Source organism: Tachysurus fulvidraco, chromosome 10 (genome assembly GCF_022655615.1).
Source record: "Tachysurus fulvidraco isolate hzauxx_2018 chromosome 10, HZAU_PFXX_2.0, whole genome shotgun sequence".
NCBI classification, from domain to species: domain Eukaryota; kingdom Metazoa; phylum Chordata; class Actinopteri; order Siluriformes; family Bagridae; genus Tachysurus; species Tachysurus fulvidraco.
This window is the reverse complement of record NC_062527.1, coordinates 22,097,255-22,118,168: the sequence shown is the minus strand read 5'-3', so window position 1 is coordinate 22,118,168 and position 20,914 is coordinate 22,097,255. Positions and strand designations below refer to the sequence as shown.

The 20,914-nt window shown below is 39.9% G+C and overlaps 3 protein-coding genes across 4 annotated transcripts in view; all 3 read right to left on the bottom strand.

Moving 5' to 3' along the window:
* The window catches only part of clic1 (chloride intracellular channel 1), a 7,604-nt gene extending 6,892 nt beyond the window's left edge, over positions 1 to 712 (bottom strand). Inside the window, exons 1-2 of one of the 2 annotated variants that reach the window (XM_047819208.1) lie at positions 464 to 712; positions 295 to 363 (exon numbers count right to left, since the gene is read on the bottom strand). In XM_047819208.1, the coding sequence (XP_047675164.1) occupies positions 295 to 336 (42 nt within the window). In that variant the 5' untranslated portion in view covers positions 337 to 363; positions 464 to 712. Of the gene's footprint in view, positions 1 to 294 lie in introns of both variants that reach the window. The other variant, XM_027167892.2, reaches the window with a different exon arrangement.
* Positions 713 to 5,573: 4,861 nt separating this feature from the next.
* Positions 5,574 to 7,670, bottom strand: lye (lymphocyte antigen-6, epidermis). Its single transcript, XM_027167898.2, has 3 exons — positions 7,522 to 7,670; positions 6,837 to 6,947; positions 5,574 to 6,388 (listed from the first exon to the last, which is right to left on the bottom strand). Exons 1-3 carry the CDS (start codon positions 7,571 to 7,573, stop codon positions 6,150 to 6,152), a joined length of 402 nt encoding a protein of 133 aa, XP_027023699.1. The 5' UTR covers positions 7,574 to 7,670; the 3' UTR covers positions 5,574 to 6,149.
* A 3,175-nt stretch (positions 7,671 to 10,845) lies between these two features.
* On the bottom strand, positions 10,846 to 19,149 carry spaca4l (sperm acrosome associated 4 like). Its single transcript, XM_047819209.1, has 4 exons — positions 18,995 to 19,149; positions 12,053 to 12,163; positions 11,571 to 11,793; positions 10,846 to 11,443 (listed from the first exon to the last, which is right to left on the bottom strand). Exons 1-4 carry the CDS (start codon positions 19,044 to 19,046, stop codon positions 11,440 to 11,442), a joined length of 390 nt encoding a protein of 129 aa, XP_047675165.1. The 5' UTR covers positions 19,047 to 19,149; the 3' UTR covers positions 10,846 to 11,439.
* Positions 19,150 to 20,914: the final 1,765 nt, after the last annotated feature.

The window sequence follows — 20,914 nt, the reverse complement described above, 5'->3', positions numbered from 1 at the left end:
AGGTACTTTATTATTCACTGAGCTTTTTTTTTTTTTTTTTTTAAATCCTCTCTTTTTTTCATGTTTATCATCAGCTCACAAACGATCGAGTGCATTTTAATCAGATGTGATTATTTCATTAGGGTTTTAAATCAGTACACGACTATAATAACTTATTTACTATTTATAAATAAGACTATAAATGTGTAAGATGTGATGTTTCCCCTGTATAAAGAGTCACAATAGTGCAACATAAATAAGACTATAATTATAACTATAATATAAATATAATAATATACTTCACTATAAACTCACCTTCACAAACAGCTCAATTTCCGGCTGATTCGCGTCGCTCATTTTAGTTCTTTTTAATCGAACCTAATGCTTTAAATCCAACAGACAAAACCAAAATCTTGATACTTTAAAATACTTTAAAATAATAATAAAAACAATTTTAGTTGCAAAAATGGAAAAATTTCTCCACCGATCCGAATCGACTTCCGGTGTGAAATAACGTTAGAGAATCGGTGTAAAAGTCCAAACAGCGCCAGAGATCCGTGTGAAAGTGAAGTAAACCGTCAGCACTGCACACACCGGGACCCGTTAGACTATATTACACTTTATTGGAGACAGTTTTAGGCTCATGTACACAGACTCAACCCACTTCCTTTCAGCTTCATTTCTATGGGTGACCGCAAAGCGGGTTAGCCGTGTATGCTAGCGCACGCAGCACGTCAGTGCGACCGCCATATTGGAAAGGTCTATGTTTAACGGCAGCCCAGTGAAGGTCCAATATACAGTCAACGATTTTATCTTTAAACAAGACAAAATGTTCACAAAATAACCCCCCCCCCGCTCTGTCTCTAACAAAACACACGCAGACACGCAGACACACACACACACACACACAGAGAGAGACAGGCACGCAGACACACACACACACACACACACACACACACACACACACACACACACACACACACACACACACACACACACACACACACACACACACACACACACACACACATTGTGAAGAGAATTTAAGGGATTAAACAGATGTGTAGCTTTAAGTAAACCACCATCAGTGCATGCAGTGATGCAACCATCATTCCTAGGGCCAGGTTCAACATCGCTATGAGCCCAAAAAGCTGATGATCTCTGATCAGTGGATTTTTGCTTCCATGATGGGATGGATTGATCCCAGATGATGCCAGGATTCAAACTGTAAAGGAGTAGTTGAGGGAGAACGAGACATTATTTTCACACATAGATTGGCCATAGACCACAGAGTCCCGACCTGGAGACGACTTTACGCAGCAGTCCGAATCCCATCATCATTACAAGGCCATGCAATTCATGATGGAAATAAATGTTGAGACTTTGCATTAGTTTTCATCAAAACTGTCATAGAATATACCGCTAACACATCTATATTTGTGTTATATACTCAAATCTATGCTCTATCACTTTACTTTTCTCCTCGCCACCATCTTAAAAACATGTAAATGATGTGCTTACTAATTAGTCTTTGTGTGATTTGAGAAGCAGCTGTAATTTAATTGTGCTGTAATACAGTAAAATGTAACTTAGAGTTAATGGCGCCTCCTTGTGGAGCAACCAGTTAAACGTTACAGCAGATTACATGACGTCATGTGGTTAAGTGATGGTGGCATACGTAATGAACTGGGCGTGGTCACACGGCTGTGTTCAGGTTAAGGTCTATAATGTGTTACACCATAACAGACACTAGATGGAGACATTGTCTCGTATTAATGCACTGCGGTGCACGTGTTCATGCTTAATGAGTATTTCTGTGTTTTATACAGTGGTTATGCCGAGTGTCACAAAGTTTATGTTGTGTTTACACTGTACATTTACTGTGTGTGTGTGTGTGTGTGTGTGTGTGTGTGTGTGTGTGTGTGTGTGTGTGTGTGTGTTTACTGTTTGTGTGTTTACACTGCACATTTACTGTGTGTGTGTGTGTGTGTGTGTGTGTGTGTGTGTTTACTGTTTGTGTGTTTACACTGCACATTTACTGTGTGTGTGTGTGTTTACTGTTTGTGTGTTTACACTGCACATTTACTGTGTGTGTTTATGCCAAGTGTTTACCGTGTATGTGTGTCTGTGTTTATGCCGAGTGTTTACCGTGTGTGTGTGTCTGTGTTTATGCCGAGTGTTTACCATGTGTGTTTATGCCGAGTGTTTACCGTGTGTGTGTGTCTGTGTTTATGCCGAGTGTTTACCGTGTGTGTGTGTCTGTGTTTATGCCGAGTGTTTACCATGTGTGTTTATGCCGAGTGTTTACCGTGTGTGTTTATGCCGAGTGTTTATGCCAAGTGTTTACCGTGTGTGTGTCTGTGTTTATGCGGAGTGTTTACCGTGTGTGTGTCTGTGTTTATGCCGAGTGTTTACCATGTGTGTGTCTGTGTTTATGCCGAGTGTTTACCGTGTGTGTGTCTGTGTTTATGCCGAGTGTTTACCGTGTGTGTTTATGCCGAGTGTTTACCGTGTGTGTGTCTGTGTTTATGCCGAGTGTTTACCGTGTGTGTCTGTGTTTATGCCGAGTGTTTACCGTGTGTGTGTGTCTGTGTTTATGCCGAGTGTTTACCGTGTATGTGTGTGTGTCTGTGTTTATGCCGAGTGTTTACCGTGTATGTGTGTGTGTCTGTGTTTATGCCGAGTGTTTACCGTGTGTGTGTGTGTGTGTCTGTGTTTATGCCGAGTGTTTACCGTGTGTGTGTGTCTGTGTTTATGCCGAGTGTTTACCGTGTATGTGTGTGTGTGTTTATGCCGAGTGTTTGCCGTGTGTGTATGTCTGTGTTTAGGCCGAGTGTTTACCGTGTCTGTGTGTTTATGCCGAGTGTTTACCGTGTGTGTGTGTCTGTGTTTATGCCGAGTGTTTACCGTGTGTGTGTGTCTGTGTTTATGCCGAGTGTTTACCGTGTGTGTGTGTCTGTGTTTATGCCGAGTGTTTACCGTGTGTGTGTGTCTGTGTTTATGCCGAGTGTTTACCGTGTGTGTGTGTCTGTGTTTATGCCGAGTGTTTACCGTGTGTGTGTGTCTGTGTTTATGCCGAGTGTTTACCGTGTGTGTGTGTCTGTGTTTATGCCGAGTGTTTACCGTGTGTGTGTGTCTGTGTTTATGCCGAGTGTTTACCGTGTGTGTGTGTCTGTGTTTATGCCGAGTGTTTACCATGTGTGTGTGTGTGTCTCTGTGTTTATGCCGAGTGTTTACCGTGTGTGTGTCTGTGTTTATGCCGAGTGTTTACCGTGTGTGTGTCTGTGTTTATGCCGAGTGTTTACCGTGTGTGTGTGTCTGTGTTTATGCCGAGTGTTTACCGTGTGTGTGTCTGTGTTTATGCCGAGTGTTTACCGTGTGTGTGTGTGTCTGTGTTTATGCCGAGTGTTTACCGTGTATGTGTGTGTGTGTGTGTCTGTGTTTATGCCGAGTGTTTATGCCAAAGTGAGTCCGGGTGTGGCTCCTCACAGGGTGTGGTGGAACAGTATAATACAGAGGCATACTGTTCATGGTGTGTGTTCTCCATATTGTATACAAGTGTGGCTTCTATCCCCCCCCCCCCCCACACTCTTTTTTGCTCTATCTCTGTATCGCTGTTTTATTTTTTTGCTTTCCCATCTTGTCACTTTCTAACAATGTTTTAATTAGTATTAGTTCAGTGTCCTTTTAACCCAAGTACAGATATAACGCTCATTAAACAGCACGATACACACATGACTCAGTTTGAGCAACACTAAATGTTAAATCTTAATCCTCTCTTTCCATGGTAATAGCTTTGTTATTTTTCTCTCCATAATTACATGCTCTGATGTAACAGGCCGAACCACACATCTGTTTAAAGACTGAGTCATTTTCCATGCTGAGCAGAAAACCACTCTGTTACACTGAGTAAAAAACACGCAGTCAGGTAACAAATCTCGTGTGATGTGACATAAAAATGCTTTAATGTATGAATGAAAATCGTCCATGTCTCTCCATTTTCCCCAGCTTTTGTGTGGTTCTGCCACACCCACCCCTTTTCTGTGCTTGTATTCGTGAACACATTGTACGGACTTGTTTAGACAGCAGACAACTCGTTTATACGATTTCTAATAACGATACATAGATTGTAAAATGCTATTTATAATTAAAGTGAAGTGTGTTTAAAAATGTTGACCTCCTTGAAGCTTTGCTGTGAGGTGGGTTCCCAGACTCAGTTAGGGGGGGAAGGTGTGGCCTAATGGTTAGAGAGTCTGAGTAATAACCCTAAGGTTGTGGGTTCGAGTCTCGGGCCGGCCACGACTGAGGTGCCCCTGAGCAAGGCACCGAACCTCCACAACTGCTCCCCGGGCGCCGCAGCATAAATGGCAGCCCACTGCTCCGGGTGTGTGTTCACGGTGTGTGTGTGTGTGTTCACTGCTGTGTGTGTGTGCGCACTTTGGATGGGTTAAATACAGAGAACGAATTCTGAGTATGAATCACCGTACTTAGCCGTACGTCACGTCATAAGTGTAATAAAGTAAAGATAGCTCTGCTTAACAGTGACATATGATTGTATAAGAGGTAATGATTTCAAACTGATTGTATTAATGGCTAAAGAACAGACCTCTTCATACACTCATGGATACTGATACTCATAATTTGTGTGCAGTATCCGTAGGCTCTTACGGTGTTTAACTCAACAAGGATCTCTGCTTTTACTGCTCTCTCCTGTCCAAAGTCTCTTCTGCATCAGTTGCGTTCTTCCAGAAAAGGTGGACACTTCTGCACAAGATCCTTATAATCCTTGTGATCCTTGTACTTCCCTCCTGGCTCTTCCTGCACCATCCTTTCTGCCTGCTGAAGACTTTGCCACCTTTTATGATGAGAAGATCTGCCTGGCGTTCACTTACTCCTCAACTACACCTACAATCATGGGCGTCAGACAGGACCCACCCACTTTTTATTTGCTTCCGATGCTCATGCCTACAATACACACTTAGGATCCCCCTTCTTGGTCAACTGCCTTTATTAAAGTCTGGCAACCTTTGAAATTCTTATGAGTTTAAGGACGGGATTAAAGTATCTGATTAGACGATCTCAAAGCTCTGGAGGTATTTTGGAGACAGATGAGCTAACAGCTACAACACTGTGCCAAGCCATGATTAAAAACAAGTAACAAATCTCTGTTCTGTACCTAATTGGCAGCTAGTGAAGTTTTTGGCAGCTGCGTTTTGGACCAGATGAAGCTGGAACAGTGGCATTTTAAGATCAATTTTTGAAGATCAACAAATATAACTACCTGTAAAGTCATCACCAAGATCAATAGAAGACAAATAATTTAAAGGAAGCCTCAATAAGGAGTAAAAGACCAGGGTGAGAACATATCAGTGTTTTTGTGCTACACTGACTTTGGGTTGCATGGATGAATAAAGAACCACTCACATTAAGGACGTAAGGATAATATTCATCCTTCTGTTGTGCATAATGTTTTCCTATATCCTTCTCAAATAACTTTCATGCTATATAAATGAGATAAATGTAACTCTGTGACATCTGAAGAGACTTAATATGTAGATATTATACCAAAAAAACAACAATTGGTGAGCCAGCCAGGAGGTTAAAAGGTTTTTACAGTAAAACTGATTTATTATGGAATGGTCACATTTTAATTTTTTAAAAAGTGCCCAAGACTTAAGCTTAGTTTATAATACACATTTTGATGGAAAAGAGTGTAATATTGAAAATGGTAGAAATGTGGTAATATAGCTTATACATTTTCCCAATTATACACATTATTATAACATTATAAAGAAACTAGTACAATCATGTTTAAAGCACAGCTTTCATACTTCAGAGGTGAGTTTTAAAGACATCTTTTCACCTCATCATAGTACTTTCTCTCCAGAAATATCTTCATATTTAATATTTAAATGTAAACTCTATAAAGTAAATAGAAAAAGTTTTCTTTTTCTATTGTTTGATTTAAAAAAAAAAAATCCTTCCATTGTTTTTGGGCATAGATTAGAAACCCATTATTTTGACATTGTAAAAGTGGATTTATTATCTTAAGATTATTGTAACACGGTGGTACAATTAACTCAAAAAAGATCTTGAAGTGTTAATTGTTTGAAACAGCCATGTTATCACAGTAAGAGTAATGAGATTATGAATGAGTCAGATTACAACAGTCAGTAGACAGACTGACCCCAGACACAGGCTAGCAGGGCGGTGCTCAGAACTGCAGTGATGGAGACTTGGACGTAGGAGGCACCACTCTGAAGGGTGTTGCATTTGTCTGTGTTACAGCAGGTCTGGGCGACGTTGTATGTCGCACCCAGGATGGTGCCATTGGTAGTGACATTACACTGAGCCGACTCCAAGCAGTTCAGAGAGGTAAAACCCACGAAGAAAGAGATGCTCGGGAAACCTGAGAGGAAGAAACAAGAATCGAAAGCTTAGATATATCATACAACCACTAAACCTTTTACACGATTACCTAACGCTAGAATTCGCACTACGATACCAATGAAAGAAATGAAAGACGAGCAAAATTAAAGACAAGCAAGACAGAGATGACGTTTTTATCAGGCATATGCAGCCTTTTTGTGTTTAAAAAAACAGATTTGCTGAAACGACACACTTTTATTTTGAAAATTCTACCTCGGATTCTAAAGTCAAAAATTTGCTTTCATGGATACATTAAAAACAAGCAGAAATCTAAATTCCTGTATCATCCATGAGGTTCCAGCATGTAAAATCAACCGTTTCTATCTGGAACATTTGGTCAGTCTGTAGGTCCCGGTGTGGGACAGGTGGAGGTAAGTGCAGAGTGTCCTGTAAGTGGTAATGATGATTAATTAGTTGGTGAGACTCACTGGCTTTTGATGTGGTGCACACAGATGTGTTGGTGGTACAGGTAGTGGTCGAGGGGCTCAGGCAGATTCCAACCAGACCCACTGGACATGTATTACAGGTCAGAGACTCCGCTAGAGAGAGAGAGAGAGAGAGAGAGAGAGAGAGAGAGAGAGAGAGAGAGAGAGAGAGATATTTCAAATATTCTATTCACGTATGAGCTACATTATGTTCTTCTTGTTATCTTAGTTTTTTAATTGCTTTGTTTTCTTGGTTTAAGTAATTTATTTTGTTTATTATTAAGAAACTATCCATCCATGTGTATGTATATAAAGACAGTGTTGTTGAAACCTGCTCTATACACACACACACACACACACACACACACACACACACACACACACACACACACACAAGAATTGTTATAAAACATATCATTGTATCCTGCTTTTATAGATTCATGAAATCTTTGCAGTTAATTAGATATTACTGATAAATTCTAAATGCATAAATAAATGTAAAATAAATAAAAACGTATATATTAAAATATCTGTACGTATTATTTTTTAATCGGACGTATTATTAGTTATTTTTATTTTATGACCTATTCGTCATTATCGAAAAATCGTCTTTATCAGTCTGTAAAAATGTTATGTAAGATGTAAAATGATATAAAATGCAATACGTGAGATTTGTGAGTGGACTCACCGAGAGCGAAGAGTCCGATCACTGCGACGATTCCCAAAAGCACGTACTTCATCCTGGAACTTGGAGTGTAACAAACACAAACTCAAAAGACTGTCCTAAAAGATGTGTCCTCACAGGCGTTCCTCACAAATGACATCCGTGTGAAAGCTGTGGACATTTATATGCTGGCCAGAGGATGGGGTGTGGCAACACATTGTGTTTTCAATACAGGTGATGCATGAGGGACAGAAATGTGGTTCGGCAGCCCAAAGCAGGTTGTTAGTCATGTCGCAATGATACACAGTGAAACCAGGCAGAAGAGATAAACACTGTAAACCAAACAAAGACCATGCTAATTAAAACAGCAGTAAAGAAAATACACCGACTCAAAGCTATCGAACACCTTCTGAAAGCCTTTTATTACTGCAATTATCGTATTAATGTAGACGAATATTATTTTGTCCGGGTATCAGAGATGTTGCTTATGGGGAGGAGTGAAACTGTGGTAGAAACGACATTATTTACATTATTTACTGTCCAGTGTCACCTAAATGAGGATACGGATGAGGATGAACCTAAATGAGGATGAGGTTCACTTCCGAGTCTGGTTCCTCTCAAGGTTTCTTTCTCTTTTCATTTCAGGGAGTTTTTTCCTCATCACCATCACCATCACCTCAGGCCTGATCATTAGAGATATACAGCATGTTAGAGATAAATAATAACGTCATTTTAAACTTTATTCTCTTTGTGTACTTCTGTAAAGCTGCTTTGAGACAATGACCACTGGTGTATCCTGCCTCGAAGCCCCGATGACGCCTGAGACAGGCACAGGCTCCCCGTGACCCGAGTAGTTCGGATAAGCGGTAGAAAATGAACGAATGAATGAATGAAAATCTGATGTAGAAGTAAAAGGAAGGAAATGAATAGAGAGAAGTGATAAAGTCGTATTTTATATCGACACCTCAGCTCAAATTCTCCTCTCAGTGTGGAGGATACGTAAAAATTTGTGAACGATTTTATAGTTATGACTTTATTACACATTATGTAAGAATTAAAAAAAAAAAATTCCTTTTACAAACTTATATTATCAACATGAGCTTCGAATGAAAGCCTAGAGTCAATACTATAAGTCAATAATTGACTTTGGTGTGATTATTGACTCTAGACTTTACACAGAAAGCAGTGGGCCTAAAATAGAACCTTGTAGAACACCAAACTTTCTCTCTCTCTCTCTCTCTCTCTCTCTCTCTCTCTCTCTCTCTCTCTCTCTCTCTCTCTCTCTCTCTCTCTCTCTCTCTTCAAAAGAAAGTATAGAAGTTATAGAAAGTAAGTGATTTATAATCTCACACTCGGACATCACCTAAATGAGAACCTGAAATTTTACGTCCCTATGGTACGAATACGACGTACAACGTACAAATAAAACAGTATTTAATTTTCTAGCAAGCAGAATTGCATGAAAAATGATTTCAAAAGCTGCAGAGACCAACAACAGGTCATTTACAGCTTTAACCAATGCTGTCAATGTGCTATGATGAGGTCTAAATCCTGACTGATACATTTCATGAATGTTATTCCTGTGAACATGACATCTGCGCTACGACCTTTTCTGGGATCTTGGCGATAAAGGGAAAGTCTGACGTTGTGACAGGATCGAGGTCCTGTTTTTAATCACGGGTTAGACATCCAATTTTTCTTTAGCAGGTGTTGAGTTGCTTCTGGTTTTATCTATTTAAAGTAACACTTAATGTTAATGAAATAATTTGAGACCGTTGTTAGGATTTGTTGCTTTTAAGAGTCACGGCTACTTTGCAAAGAATTAGGAAGTTGAAATCTAAAACATTCCTTGTCGTTAAAATCAATACATGTCGATGTACAGGTACTTTAAACATAACTGACAAGGTCACGGTGTCGTTTGCACGTGTTTTCACTGCTCTGGAATCTTAAAAATTCGTCAAATATGACTTGGCTGAAAAATATTTTAAACATTAAAGTAAATACGGTTTTGAACAAAATGGTCGCTCAACATTGATACTGATGCAATATGTAAGCAGAAGGTCGCCTTTCTTTAGAATCCTGTACAACTGGAATAACTGAGATCAGAACACACTGATAGCATTGCTCAAAGAGCTGACGACATGACTGTGTGTATGTGTGTGTGTGTGTGTGTGTGTGTGTGTGTGTGTGTGTGTGGGAGTGTGTGTGTGTGGGAGTGTTACATTTACCACCAATTCATTCTTTTGCCATAAAAGCACATCCTTAAGTGTTTACTCCTCTTATACCACAGCAGTGTCTTAGAGTTTATCGAAGTTTTTCCGCTGTAGTTTTTAAATTTTATTATTTTCAAGTTGTAGAATTTTCTGTATAAAAAAAACCCCAAAGCACCTTTATTTTTATTTTATTTTTTTTTACTGGTCCGCTGTAAATCCCTGTGTATAGTTGAGTTGTTACTGAGTGTATGTGAGTTGTTACTATAGAAACGATTCATGTGAGGAACACAATATAATAATATAAACCTGCGCTACTGTCAGAGCTGCTGTTAGAAAAAACTAATCAACACCTTCCGTCCAATCAGAGTGCAGAACTCTATCAGGAATGTCAAATTACACTATAAATAATATCGTGTAGGTTTGTATACAGAACGACGAGCTCGGGGTCGCTCGTGGTGACGGCGTGCGGAACCAACAAGACGTTCTCTTCCGATCCGCTTCTCACGTACTGTTTTGCTGCACATGCAAAAAAGTGTGCGTACGTTTGGTGCGCGGTTAGAGACTTTGAATGTCGGATCTCATCCAACGTAAATCGTCAGTGAGTCACTAACATGCTTTTATTCTGCTTCGCTACTTCAAAAAGGAAATACCGTAAAGACGTTTCAGGACATCTGACCAGAACTCTCTGTAACACACTTACTTCAGAAGAAACACGTGTGAGCTCGTTATTCCCCATGAAGCAGGTTGGTTTGGTTCAGAAATGTAAAATATTTCCTGTACTGTAAACATATTTACAGATAATTTCCTTCACCAATCAATCAGTTATGTAAAATACAATACACACATTTTCTATTTTCGTTTGATATTTTTCTCGTTTTCTATTTTCCTTTGATACATCTGATGACCGTCGCGAAGACGATTTCACGGCGATGACGCAACACTTCTAGGATATTTGAAACCATTCCAAGTGAGATCTAAGACACGAGAAGTGATCTCATATATCTGTAGCAATCTTTCTGTAATCGCTTCCTTCCTATATTTATTAGTAGAACATTGCAACATTGCAGGGTTGAACCTGTCGACTGGAAAACTGTCTCCGTTACGTCTCTGGATGATTCAAGAAAAGTCACACAGCTTCTGTTGGCCAATTCTGGTTTATTTTTATCCATCACCTGATCAGGAAGCACACAGCCAACATCATCTCAAGCAAGATCTTTGTTTTTTTTTTTTGTCCCCTTAACATCATCATATTTTATACATATCACAACCACCAAATAACTCTATTTTGTTTAGGATCCCGATGTAAAGACGAGTGTGTAGACACACACACACACGGGTCCGACATTAAAACCCCGTGGAACAAAACATCAGGGCTGAATTCTGGCACATGGAAAGATTTTCTGTGGATAAATATCTCTTATTCGAAAGAAATGACAGAATTATTCAGTTGAAATGACTAAAAATGATTAAGTGTTCCATGAATGGAAATAAAAAAAAAGGACAAAACAATACAAAAAAGTAAACAATTTGAGAAAAGATCGAGAATAACAGACTCACTTAATATACACTTATAGAGTGTCACTTATAAAGATTCGGTAAAAACAGTTACGTCATGTTTCCTTACAACACAAGTAAAAAGAGGTCAAATGAGAAAGAAAAAAATGGAAGGCTGCGATTCCTAACATGAGCGAGCGACATGGCGACGAGGTCGCAGGAAAGTTTTACAGTTTTACCTGCAATAAAAGGAAAATAAAACAGAAACGGTATTTAATCAGACAGGAACTGACGCACCGCAGAGGAAATGTGACACAGTGTGTGTGTGTGTGTGTGTGTGTGTGTGTGTGTGTGTGAGACCCTCACCCCAGCACCTTGGTGAGGAGCACCGTGGCGAGCGAGGTGATGGCGAGGGTGAGTGTGTGAGTGTTAGTGAGCGGTGCAGCAGTGTTGCACAGGTCAGTGTTGCAGCAGGTTTTGGTCATTTGGTAGACGGAGCCGCTTGAGTTGGTGGGAAAATGAACATCCGTCGTCTTATTGCAGTCGACTAGGTCCAGACATCCCTTCATATTCAACTTAATCACACCCGCTGAGAGAGAGAGAGAGAGAGAGAGAGAGAGAGAGAGAGAGAGAGAGAGAGAGAGAGAGATTAATGCTGTTATTCCAGCTGTTTTTGATTACAAATCTTCAGGCCAAAACAAAGTGACTTTATTACATCATGAGCTCATACACCATACATAGTGCACTATATGCACCATGTATGATAGCAGGAATCATGCAGAGAGAGAGAGAGAGAGAGAGAGAGAGAGAGAGAGAGAGAGAGAGAGAGATGTGACAGTTAATATTACCTGTTTTCCCAGCTCCACTGAAACATTGCTGGCCAGCTGAACATCCCACTTCTGAGGTCGCACACAAACCCCAAAATCCAATATCACATTTGTAGCACTGCAGGGTGTAACCTGAGAGAGAGAGAGAGAGAGAGAGAGAGAGAGAGAGAGAGAGAGAGAGACAGACAGAGAGAGAGAGAGAGGGAGAGCAAGAGATGTTAGCTTGCATACAGCATCTTGTGATGATGACTAAAGTGATGTGTCAGTGTAAAATAACACATAAAAAAAAGAACTTCAAAATAATTCACTCGACTTTGTTTTGAAAGATCATTCATCGTCATCCCATTTTCCCCCAAAGGGAGTTTTTCTTTAAGAACAGCACATAAGGTCATTAGCACATAAGGGCTCAGTAAGGTCGTAATCACAAGTGGAGAATTCTAAGCACTTTTCTATGTTTCTCTTGATAAGAGAGTCAAGATTCACGTTCACTCAAATGTACACGGTAATGTACGCTGTGAACATTAATGTACACGTTAATGTACGTTACCTTCTGCTGTGAACGTTAATGTACACGTTAATGTACGTTACCTTCTGCTGTGAACATTAATGTACACGTTAATGTACGTTACCTTCTGCTGTGAACGTTAATGTACACGTTAATGTACGTTACCTTCTGCTGTGAACGTTAATGTACACGTTACTGTACGTTACCTTCTGCTGTGAACGTTAATGTACACGTTAATGTACGTTACCTTCTGCTGTGATCATAAATGTACACGTTACTGTACGTTACCTTCTGCTGTGAACATTAATGTACACGTTACTGTACGTTACCTTCTGCTGTGAACGTTAATGTACACGTTACTGTACGTTACCTTCTGCTGTGATCATAAATGTACACGTTACTGTACGTTACCTTCTGCTGTGAACGTTAATGTACACGTTAATGTACGTTACCTTCTGCTGTGAACGTTAATGTACACGTTACTGTATGTTACCTTCTGCTGTGAACGTGAATGTACATTAACACGTTACCTCAGAAAAGTGTACAGTGATCATGATACGGCCTTCAGAATCATCCGGCCTGCGCATTGTAGAAAAGAACCGATGCTATAATGCCGCCCCTAATCTATAAGACTTCTCTTTGTTGACATGAACAATGCTCATGACTTCAGTAGCCACAGCTTCTGTTCATTTCATCTTCCCTTGTGAATCAACCTGAAACCGACTCATCCGTCCTGAAACTCAGCTTCTGCTTTGCTTTGAGATTAGAGAACAGATTCTCTTTCCTACAGCTGCAGGCTGTGTGTTTTTCTGTGTGTGTGTGTGTGTGTGTGTGTGTGTGCGCGTGTTTGTGTGTGTTTGAATCTTCATGAGCAATTGACTCATTCAGTGTGTCAGCCCTACTAAACCGATTCACCCGAAGGAGTCTTTTATTAATGATTCCCTCATTAGTATTGTGATTCGTTTATTTTGAACATTTGAGTTAATTGACTCACGTGCATGTGATTCACTTTACTAACTCTTCGGAATCAATTGAATTTGTGCTTTCAACTTGATTCATTCCTCTCAACTTCTAGGCCTAAGTAAAAAGTGCTTATACGCAGTTTAAGAACAGAAACAAACCACAAAGCTTCCCAATCAGAAACCGAGGGTTGATAAGACCATCCACTGAGATCCTGCTCACATTTGGAAAAAACCGACTCAGGTAAATTTGATCAGTTTTCTAAAACCACAGCTTCATTTCTATGTGTGTTTCCGAACTACCTCGGGTCACGGGGAGCCTGTGCTATCTCAGGCGTCATCGGGCATCGAGGCAGGATACACCCTGGACGGAGTGCCAACCCATCACAGGGCACACACACTCTCATTCACACACGCACTCACACACTCACACACTACGGACAATTTTCCAGAGATGCCAATCAACCTACCATGCATGTCTTTGCACCGGGGGAGGAAACCGGAGTGCCCGGAGGAAACCCCCGAGGCACGGGGAGAACATGCAAACTCCACACACACACGGCGGAGGCAGGAATCGAACCCCCAAATATCCTGGAGGTGTGAGGAGAACGTACTAACCCTGCTTCCAAACTGATTCATCAAAATCACACGACAGAGTAGTTTTCTGATTTCCTCTGAAACAGCATTAAACTTCGCATGTTTCACACGTTTGTATTAAACGGACAACTTTGGCTTTAAAATGTATATCAATGTATATATATAAAAAAAAGCAGTCGATTAAACGAAGGCAAACATTGTTAAAGGGTGTGGCATTGTTCTAACGTTACCGCTCAATTTACACAGTTTCACATTCCGGTTTCATTCAGCATCCTAGAAACCGGTATGTCCAGTCGAGTCTGCCGTCGTAGCTCATGCCACGTTTGCAGGTGGTAAAACAAAATCATGCCAGTGTGACACAACAGAAATCCAGCGCATTTCCCCAATAAACGTTATCACAATATTGATTTCGAATTTTGTTTTTATCATTTTCTGTTCACACTTCTTTGTGAATCAGTTTGTTTAGTCTCTCATCCTGCCCTAAACTTGGGACACGTCTCTTTCGAAGAAAAAATTACGACTCACTGTGTAAATACTGGTCCGTTCTGGTGACTCATCGCTCGGAGTCGTGTTTGTATTAGAAGCAGGAATTGAATCGCCTCGAGGACACGGGAACTGTTTAATTGTTTGTCAAGATCATACTTGTTTTTTTAGTAAACGGTTAATAAAGACTCGTTAGTTAACTCGAGTCGTTAAATAAGAAGAATAATTTGTACAATAATGACCGATTTACAAGTACCGTACGAATCGTACATTGATTCTAAATCATCACTGATTCATTTGGTTGATTGACTCCTTCAGGTAAACTTCAGCATTTGTCACACAGGCTTAGCTTCAGGTGAATGGTTTTAACACAACACACACCACACCACACACACCACATCACACCACACACACACACCACAGCACACACACACCACACACTGGAACCTTGTGTCCCTCCACTTTAGAGACACACCTGTGGGCGGAGGACGCCGACTCATATTGCAACATTGTTGAGGTCTAAATGTGTAAGTAGAAGTGAATTAGAAGTTAATTTCCATTGTAATAATATAGCTCACCGGATTCAAAAGTTGCTTTTAAAGAGTTGCTTTAAAGGGACAAACTACTTTGTACGTCATTTTACAAATCGAACGAATCGAATTCTTGAGATGTGTATTATTTTATTCACCACAATTTGTTGAATACCAAAAATTGTATCTTAATATCTCACCATACTGCCGTGTACATTTGATCCTCCTTTTCATTTACTCGAATTCTTCGCTCACCCGAGCAACTCCATTAAAACTTTCAATCGACTCATATTCGAGTTCATGAATCATTTCAACAGATTCGTTTAAAAAAAGAGTCTTTCAAGAAGATTTCTGATGTCATAAAGAGTCAATTTAATGATTCATTTCTTTCTTTTTCTTTTAAGCTAAACAAGCTTACTTTTAATAAATCACCAGTCAACAAACATCACCATGAACATAACTGATGAATAATTGATTCGTTTCTGACGTCATACGTCTGTTGTATTTTTCCATCTTTAGAAATCTGACACTCTGTCTTTTCATTTCTGAGCTCCTGTAACGTTTGCCCGAGCGCTCTGAGGGATGAAGTGAGTCAGCCAGACTCGAGACCACAAGCCTAAAATATCCTTCAAATGGAAATGTGTGAGTGTGTGTGTGTTTCCGATGACCCCTGTTCTACTGAATGGACTCTAAAGGAGCAAAAACAAGATGTAATAAAAAAAAAACAGTTATGGTCAAACTAAGAAACGGCTTTTTCACAACACGTATAATGTTAAAATCTGTAATACTCCATTATACACTTATATCGTCTATGCTACTCTACTGTTTTCTCTATTATTCTCTTTACCATTATTAAATACTCACGTAACTCTACCCTACGTATTTAACTCACTTATCATCGCCCTTGGTTGCCACCTTTACGCTTAATTTTCTACAGAAGAGATCGTACAGCTTCTCCGGTTTGGCAAGTCAACAACCTGTTGATTGGATTTCATTCCTTTAAACCATCCAATAAAAACATGACCTGAACATTCACTTAACACCTCATAAATCAGCAACTAGCTATGATGAGACTCAGAACGCTGTCCTTCTCTACTGTTCCTCTACAACCTGAAATCCCACAGAGAGTTCGACAGATAGCGAGGTGGTTAGACAGATGTAGGAGAGTACTGGTGTATGAGGGCCACTGAAGAGAGCCTGGTTATTTAAAGGGAATGTTGCATCATTTCTCACTCCTCTGAACCAGCTGAATGGATGAAGTGTTTTACCTCAGGGCAAAGTAAACAAAGTTCCTCACCCAGAACTGGTTCTCCACTAAAGTGTGTCTATTTGCACAATTCTAGCTGAGAGTGAGACAATTAAGCAATAAGCCAGTTTTGTAGATACGATACATTAAGACAGTTTTCACAGTAAGACAGAGGAACAGAGAGTAAGTCATACATTAGTCACTAACTGGATAAAAGAAGGGATCAGCAGCCATGAGATTAAAGCGTACTACCACCACCGTGCTTCAGAGAGGCGATGGAGTTCTCAGGGTGATGAGTTTATACTGTAGGTCTCAGTGAGCATGAGTTTGATACTACATAAAGAGCTAAAAAAGGAATACAAGCCGAAACACAAACTTTCCAAGGAGGACAGGACAGGAGAAGTACTTTTAGGCCAAAGATGCAGATGGCAGTGGCAGCAGGGACTTAGTGCTAAACTTCTGTTATTGCACAACACTTTTTAATTAAGTGGAGCAAGCGAGTTCATGCGAATATTCCAGTCATTATTGCTAAAGCATAAAGACTAGACACCAACTGCATGTTAGTCATGCTAATCCTAGACTACTGGAGCTGTAATGGTTAAACAGTTGCATTAGGACACAAGTGTGGCAATGAACGGAGTTTAACACGAACCAGACGCAAGCCGGTGTTACACACCGGTGTTAAATTTAACATCAGAGTATTATAGAAATCCTCAGATGTAGATAAGTACACAAATGTGCTCACATACACACGAGCTTGAGCTAGTTGTTTGCTTGTACAGTGATGCTGCCCTCTGCTGGACGTCTGATGTAAAGACTGTGTTAAGGCAATGTACTTTCCTGAAGTACTTTATCTTACCAGCAGGTGTCACTCATCTCATCCCAAACAATTAACCTACTGGTTATACACACTCACACTCACACAAACACACCCTCTCTCTCTCTCTCTCTCTCTCTCTCTCTCTCTCTCTCTCTCTCTCTCTCTCTCTCTCACTCTCTCTCTCTCACTCTCTCTCTCTCACTCTCTCTCTCTCTCACGCGCACACACACACACACACACACACACACACACACACACACACACACACACACACACACACACACACACTAAATACAGTCTCTGTCCATTATAGATACTGTATTATATTTGTAACAATGTTTTGTTTTAATGTATTTTTTTTATGTAAAAGTTTTTAAGTTCGTCGATAATCGTGTATGCTATAAGAAAATCCTCAGTTAGACATAAGAGTGACTAAGCACCACTAAGCCTCACACATCTGTGTGAGTGGGTCTATCAAAGCAAGTTCAGTCATGCGCAAGCTGTAATTTATGAGGATTTGGGTGTGTCTCTGCGTCTTGCCTGTCATTATTAAGTGTCTTAAGGATTGTGCAATCAAGCTTTTAATATTAATAACGTACTTCTCACAAAGAAAGACTTTTGTTTAGCAATTACCTCGTTTTGGTTCGGGTCGGATTCGTCGTTCATTTATATAGTCTCATCATTGCTTTGTTTTTTTTTTACCCAATCAATCAAATATTTAGTTCAACCTTAAATTTGGTCTCATATTTGATGTATATGGTCCATTATTTGGTGCATGATATATATATATATATATCCAGTGTTTTCTCTGATACCTGATATATATTTGTTCTCTTTTTCTACTTGGTTAAATGTTGTCTTATAGGTTACATTAAAAAAGCGCTATACAAATAAACTTGAATTGAATTGAACATATAAAATGTCTCAGATTTGGTCTGATTAGTTTTGTATTAGACTCGTCAAGGCTTAGTTCTTGTCTAAAGCATCTCATCATATTTGGTGTGAGATGTATTTAATTATCTCATTGTGAACCGTCATGAGCTCAGCTTTACCATGAACACGTCTCGGACGATGTGTGTCGGTTCTGCTCAGACCCGTTAAATAAAAACAGGTCAAACAGGAACGCCAAAAGAAATTATGGTGATATGATTCACACACACACACACACACACACACACACACACACACACACACACACACACACACACACACACACACACACACACACAGTAAAGGGAGAGGCTGCTGCTAATCCTAAAGCTATAACTGATTTTTACAGTTATAATGTAACACACAGAGAGATGGCTAACGGAATAAGGGCATTTGGGTGGGGCACTTAATAACACGGCGTAGAAGTTGTAGCTCACCTTCACCTTTACAGAACATCTCTCAGCATTACAGTAAACACAATCATCCACCTAACACCACTGACGTATAACAGGGGTGAAGGCTTACTGTATAACCCGAAAAATCTATAATACCCGAATAAATGTTTATGTTAATATTCCTAAGTATTAAAAAAAAAGAAAAGTCGGATAATATAAAAGGTGTATTTATGTCTGTATTCTCAAACTCATTTCACTTATTTTTTGAAAAATAAAAAAAGAAGAAAAAAATAGAAAGTAAAATCTATTTTATAGAAAAAAAAATGACAGTAAACAGGTAAAAGTTTTAAATCTAATATTTGGAGTTAAATTCCAGAAAAACAGGATGTATAACCAGCAGCAGTGATAAAAGGGTAATGTATTTAAAGTATTTACGCTCTGTTTATCTGATCTAGTCTAATCTGATCTAATCTGATGTAAAATCTAGCTGTTTCTTACCCATTGTGAAACACAGGGCCACGGTGAAGATTCCAAACAGGATTTTGCTCATTTTTGCAGCAGGTTTTTCGCTCCTCAGTGTAAGAAGATGATAATAAAGTCCAGTCTAAGAGCATTTACAAAGATCCGCTAGATTTTATAGCGCGTCCCGCCCCATGCAGGGCGTCTCATTCAGCCCCCTTAGCGCTAAACTCACGGCTCCGTCCGTCATCATCACTCATTCCCTGCACACGCGCACTACACAGGGCACTAACTAGGGCAGTTCTGACCCTACATAGGGCACTAACTAGGGCAGTTCTGCAGCCCACATAGGGCAATAAGGGTCAATTTGGGATTCATCCTCATACACGCAGGTAGTCAGTAAGTCTGCTACTAATCAATATGTATTTTATATTTCATCTAATGCTCTGTAATGTACAGTAATCAATACACTCACTCACACTCACTCTCTCTCTCTCTCTCTCTCTCTCTCTCTCTCTCTCTCTCTCTCTCTCTCTCTCTGTCTCACACACACACACTCAATCTCACACACACACACACACACACACACACACACACACACACACACACACACACACACACACACACACACACACACACACACACACACTCACCCTCTCTCTCTCTCTCTCTGTCTCTCACACACACACTCAAACTCACACACACACACACACACACACACACACACACACACACACACACACACACACACACACACACACACACACACACACACACACTCTCTCTCTCTCTCTCTCTCTCTCTCTCACACACACACACACACACACTCTCAAACTCACAAACTCACACACACTCAAACTCACACACACACACACTCAAACTCACACACACACACACTCAAACACACACACGCACACACTCAAACTCACACACACACACACACACTCAAACACGCACGCACGCACGCACACACACACACACACACACACACACACACACACACACACACACACACACACACACACACACACACACACACACACACACACACCTAGTAAACTAGTAGATGCACCTTTACCATAAATATAGCTGTAATGGTAGCACAAAAGGTTATGACTATAAGTTTGTAAAAGTCAAGTACAGATATTGCTCGAGGTGAAACACAGGCAATTTTATTATACTGTAAAAACTTTAACATACAAACTTTAACAACAATTTACACACCATCAAGTGCACCAGTTAGTATTTGTTATTCGAAATAAAAACACACAGCAAATGTCTGTAAAATTCTCTTCATTGTATTTTAATCAGTAATAATATATCAATAATATTACCCGTTAATCATTACTAGTTCTATTATGAATTCTTAATCATTACACGACACATAATATTTAAGTCACTCTGGATAAGGGAGTCTACTAAATGATGTAATGTAAATGTAAATAAAGGCACAATTTAATGTTCTTATGTTAATAAGATAATAGAGGCAGGTCATGCAGCCAGACTCTACAATGTGGGAAGGAAGGGCAGGATTCATGTACGTGTGATTGACATCTTTACGGGAAAACCTTTAAACCGTGTCATTGTTGGATCTGGGTGTGGTCAGGACACAATAACACTCAGATCAGTGACCCGAGACAGACGTCTTTGTCCGTGTTAACGAGACGTCTAGATTTTTGGCTAGTGTTAAATTTCGGCGCATCATTTTATATATTCATAGAAACGACGATTATTTTTTCCGTCGGAGAATCGACGACTACACAAACACGGTTCATAAAGATCACATAATGCAAACGACAGAACAGAGCACACAGTACACAAAACCCAGGTTATCTAGACCCTAGAACAAACAGAACTAATGCAGGACAAACATACAAACAGAGAAGAACAACACAAAATAATGACGAATCGCTGAAAACAATCAGGTGAAAGCAACCAATCAGGAGTCGACGACCAAAC

Excerpts from the sequence above, each read along its gene's own strand:
- lye (XM_027167898.2), bottom strand. The coding sequence starts at position 7,573 with ATGAAGTACGTGCTTTTGGGAATCGTCGCAGTGATCGGACTCTTCGCT. Across the intron at positions 6,948-7,521 it reads GATCGGACTCTTCGCTCTCG|CGGAGTCTCTGACCTGTAAT; the intron begins GTGAGTCCACTC and ends CTCTCTCTCTAG. Across the intron at positions 6,389-6,836 it reads GTGCACCACATCAAAAGCCA|GTTTCCCGAGCATCTCTTTC; the intron begins GTGAGTCTCACC and ends TCTTCCTCTCAG.
- spaca4l (XM_047819209.1), bottom strand. The coding sequence starts at position 19,046 with ATGAGCAAAATCCTGTTTGGAATCTTCACCGTGGCCCTGTGTTTCACA. Across the intron at positions 12,164-18,994 it reads GGCCCTGTGTTTCACAATGG|GTTACACCCTGCAGTGCTAC; the intron begins GTAAGAAACAGC and ends TCTCTCTCTCAG. Across the intron at positions 11,794-12,052 it reads CAGTGGAGCTGGGAAAACAG|CGGGTGTGATTAAGTTGAAT; the intron begins GTAATATTAACT and ends TCTCTCTCTCAG.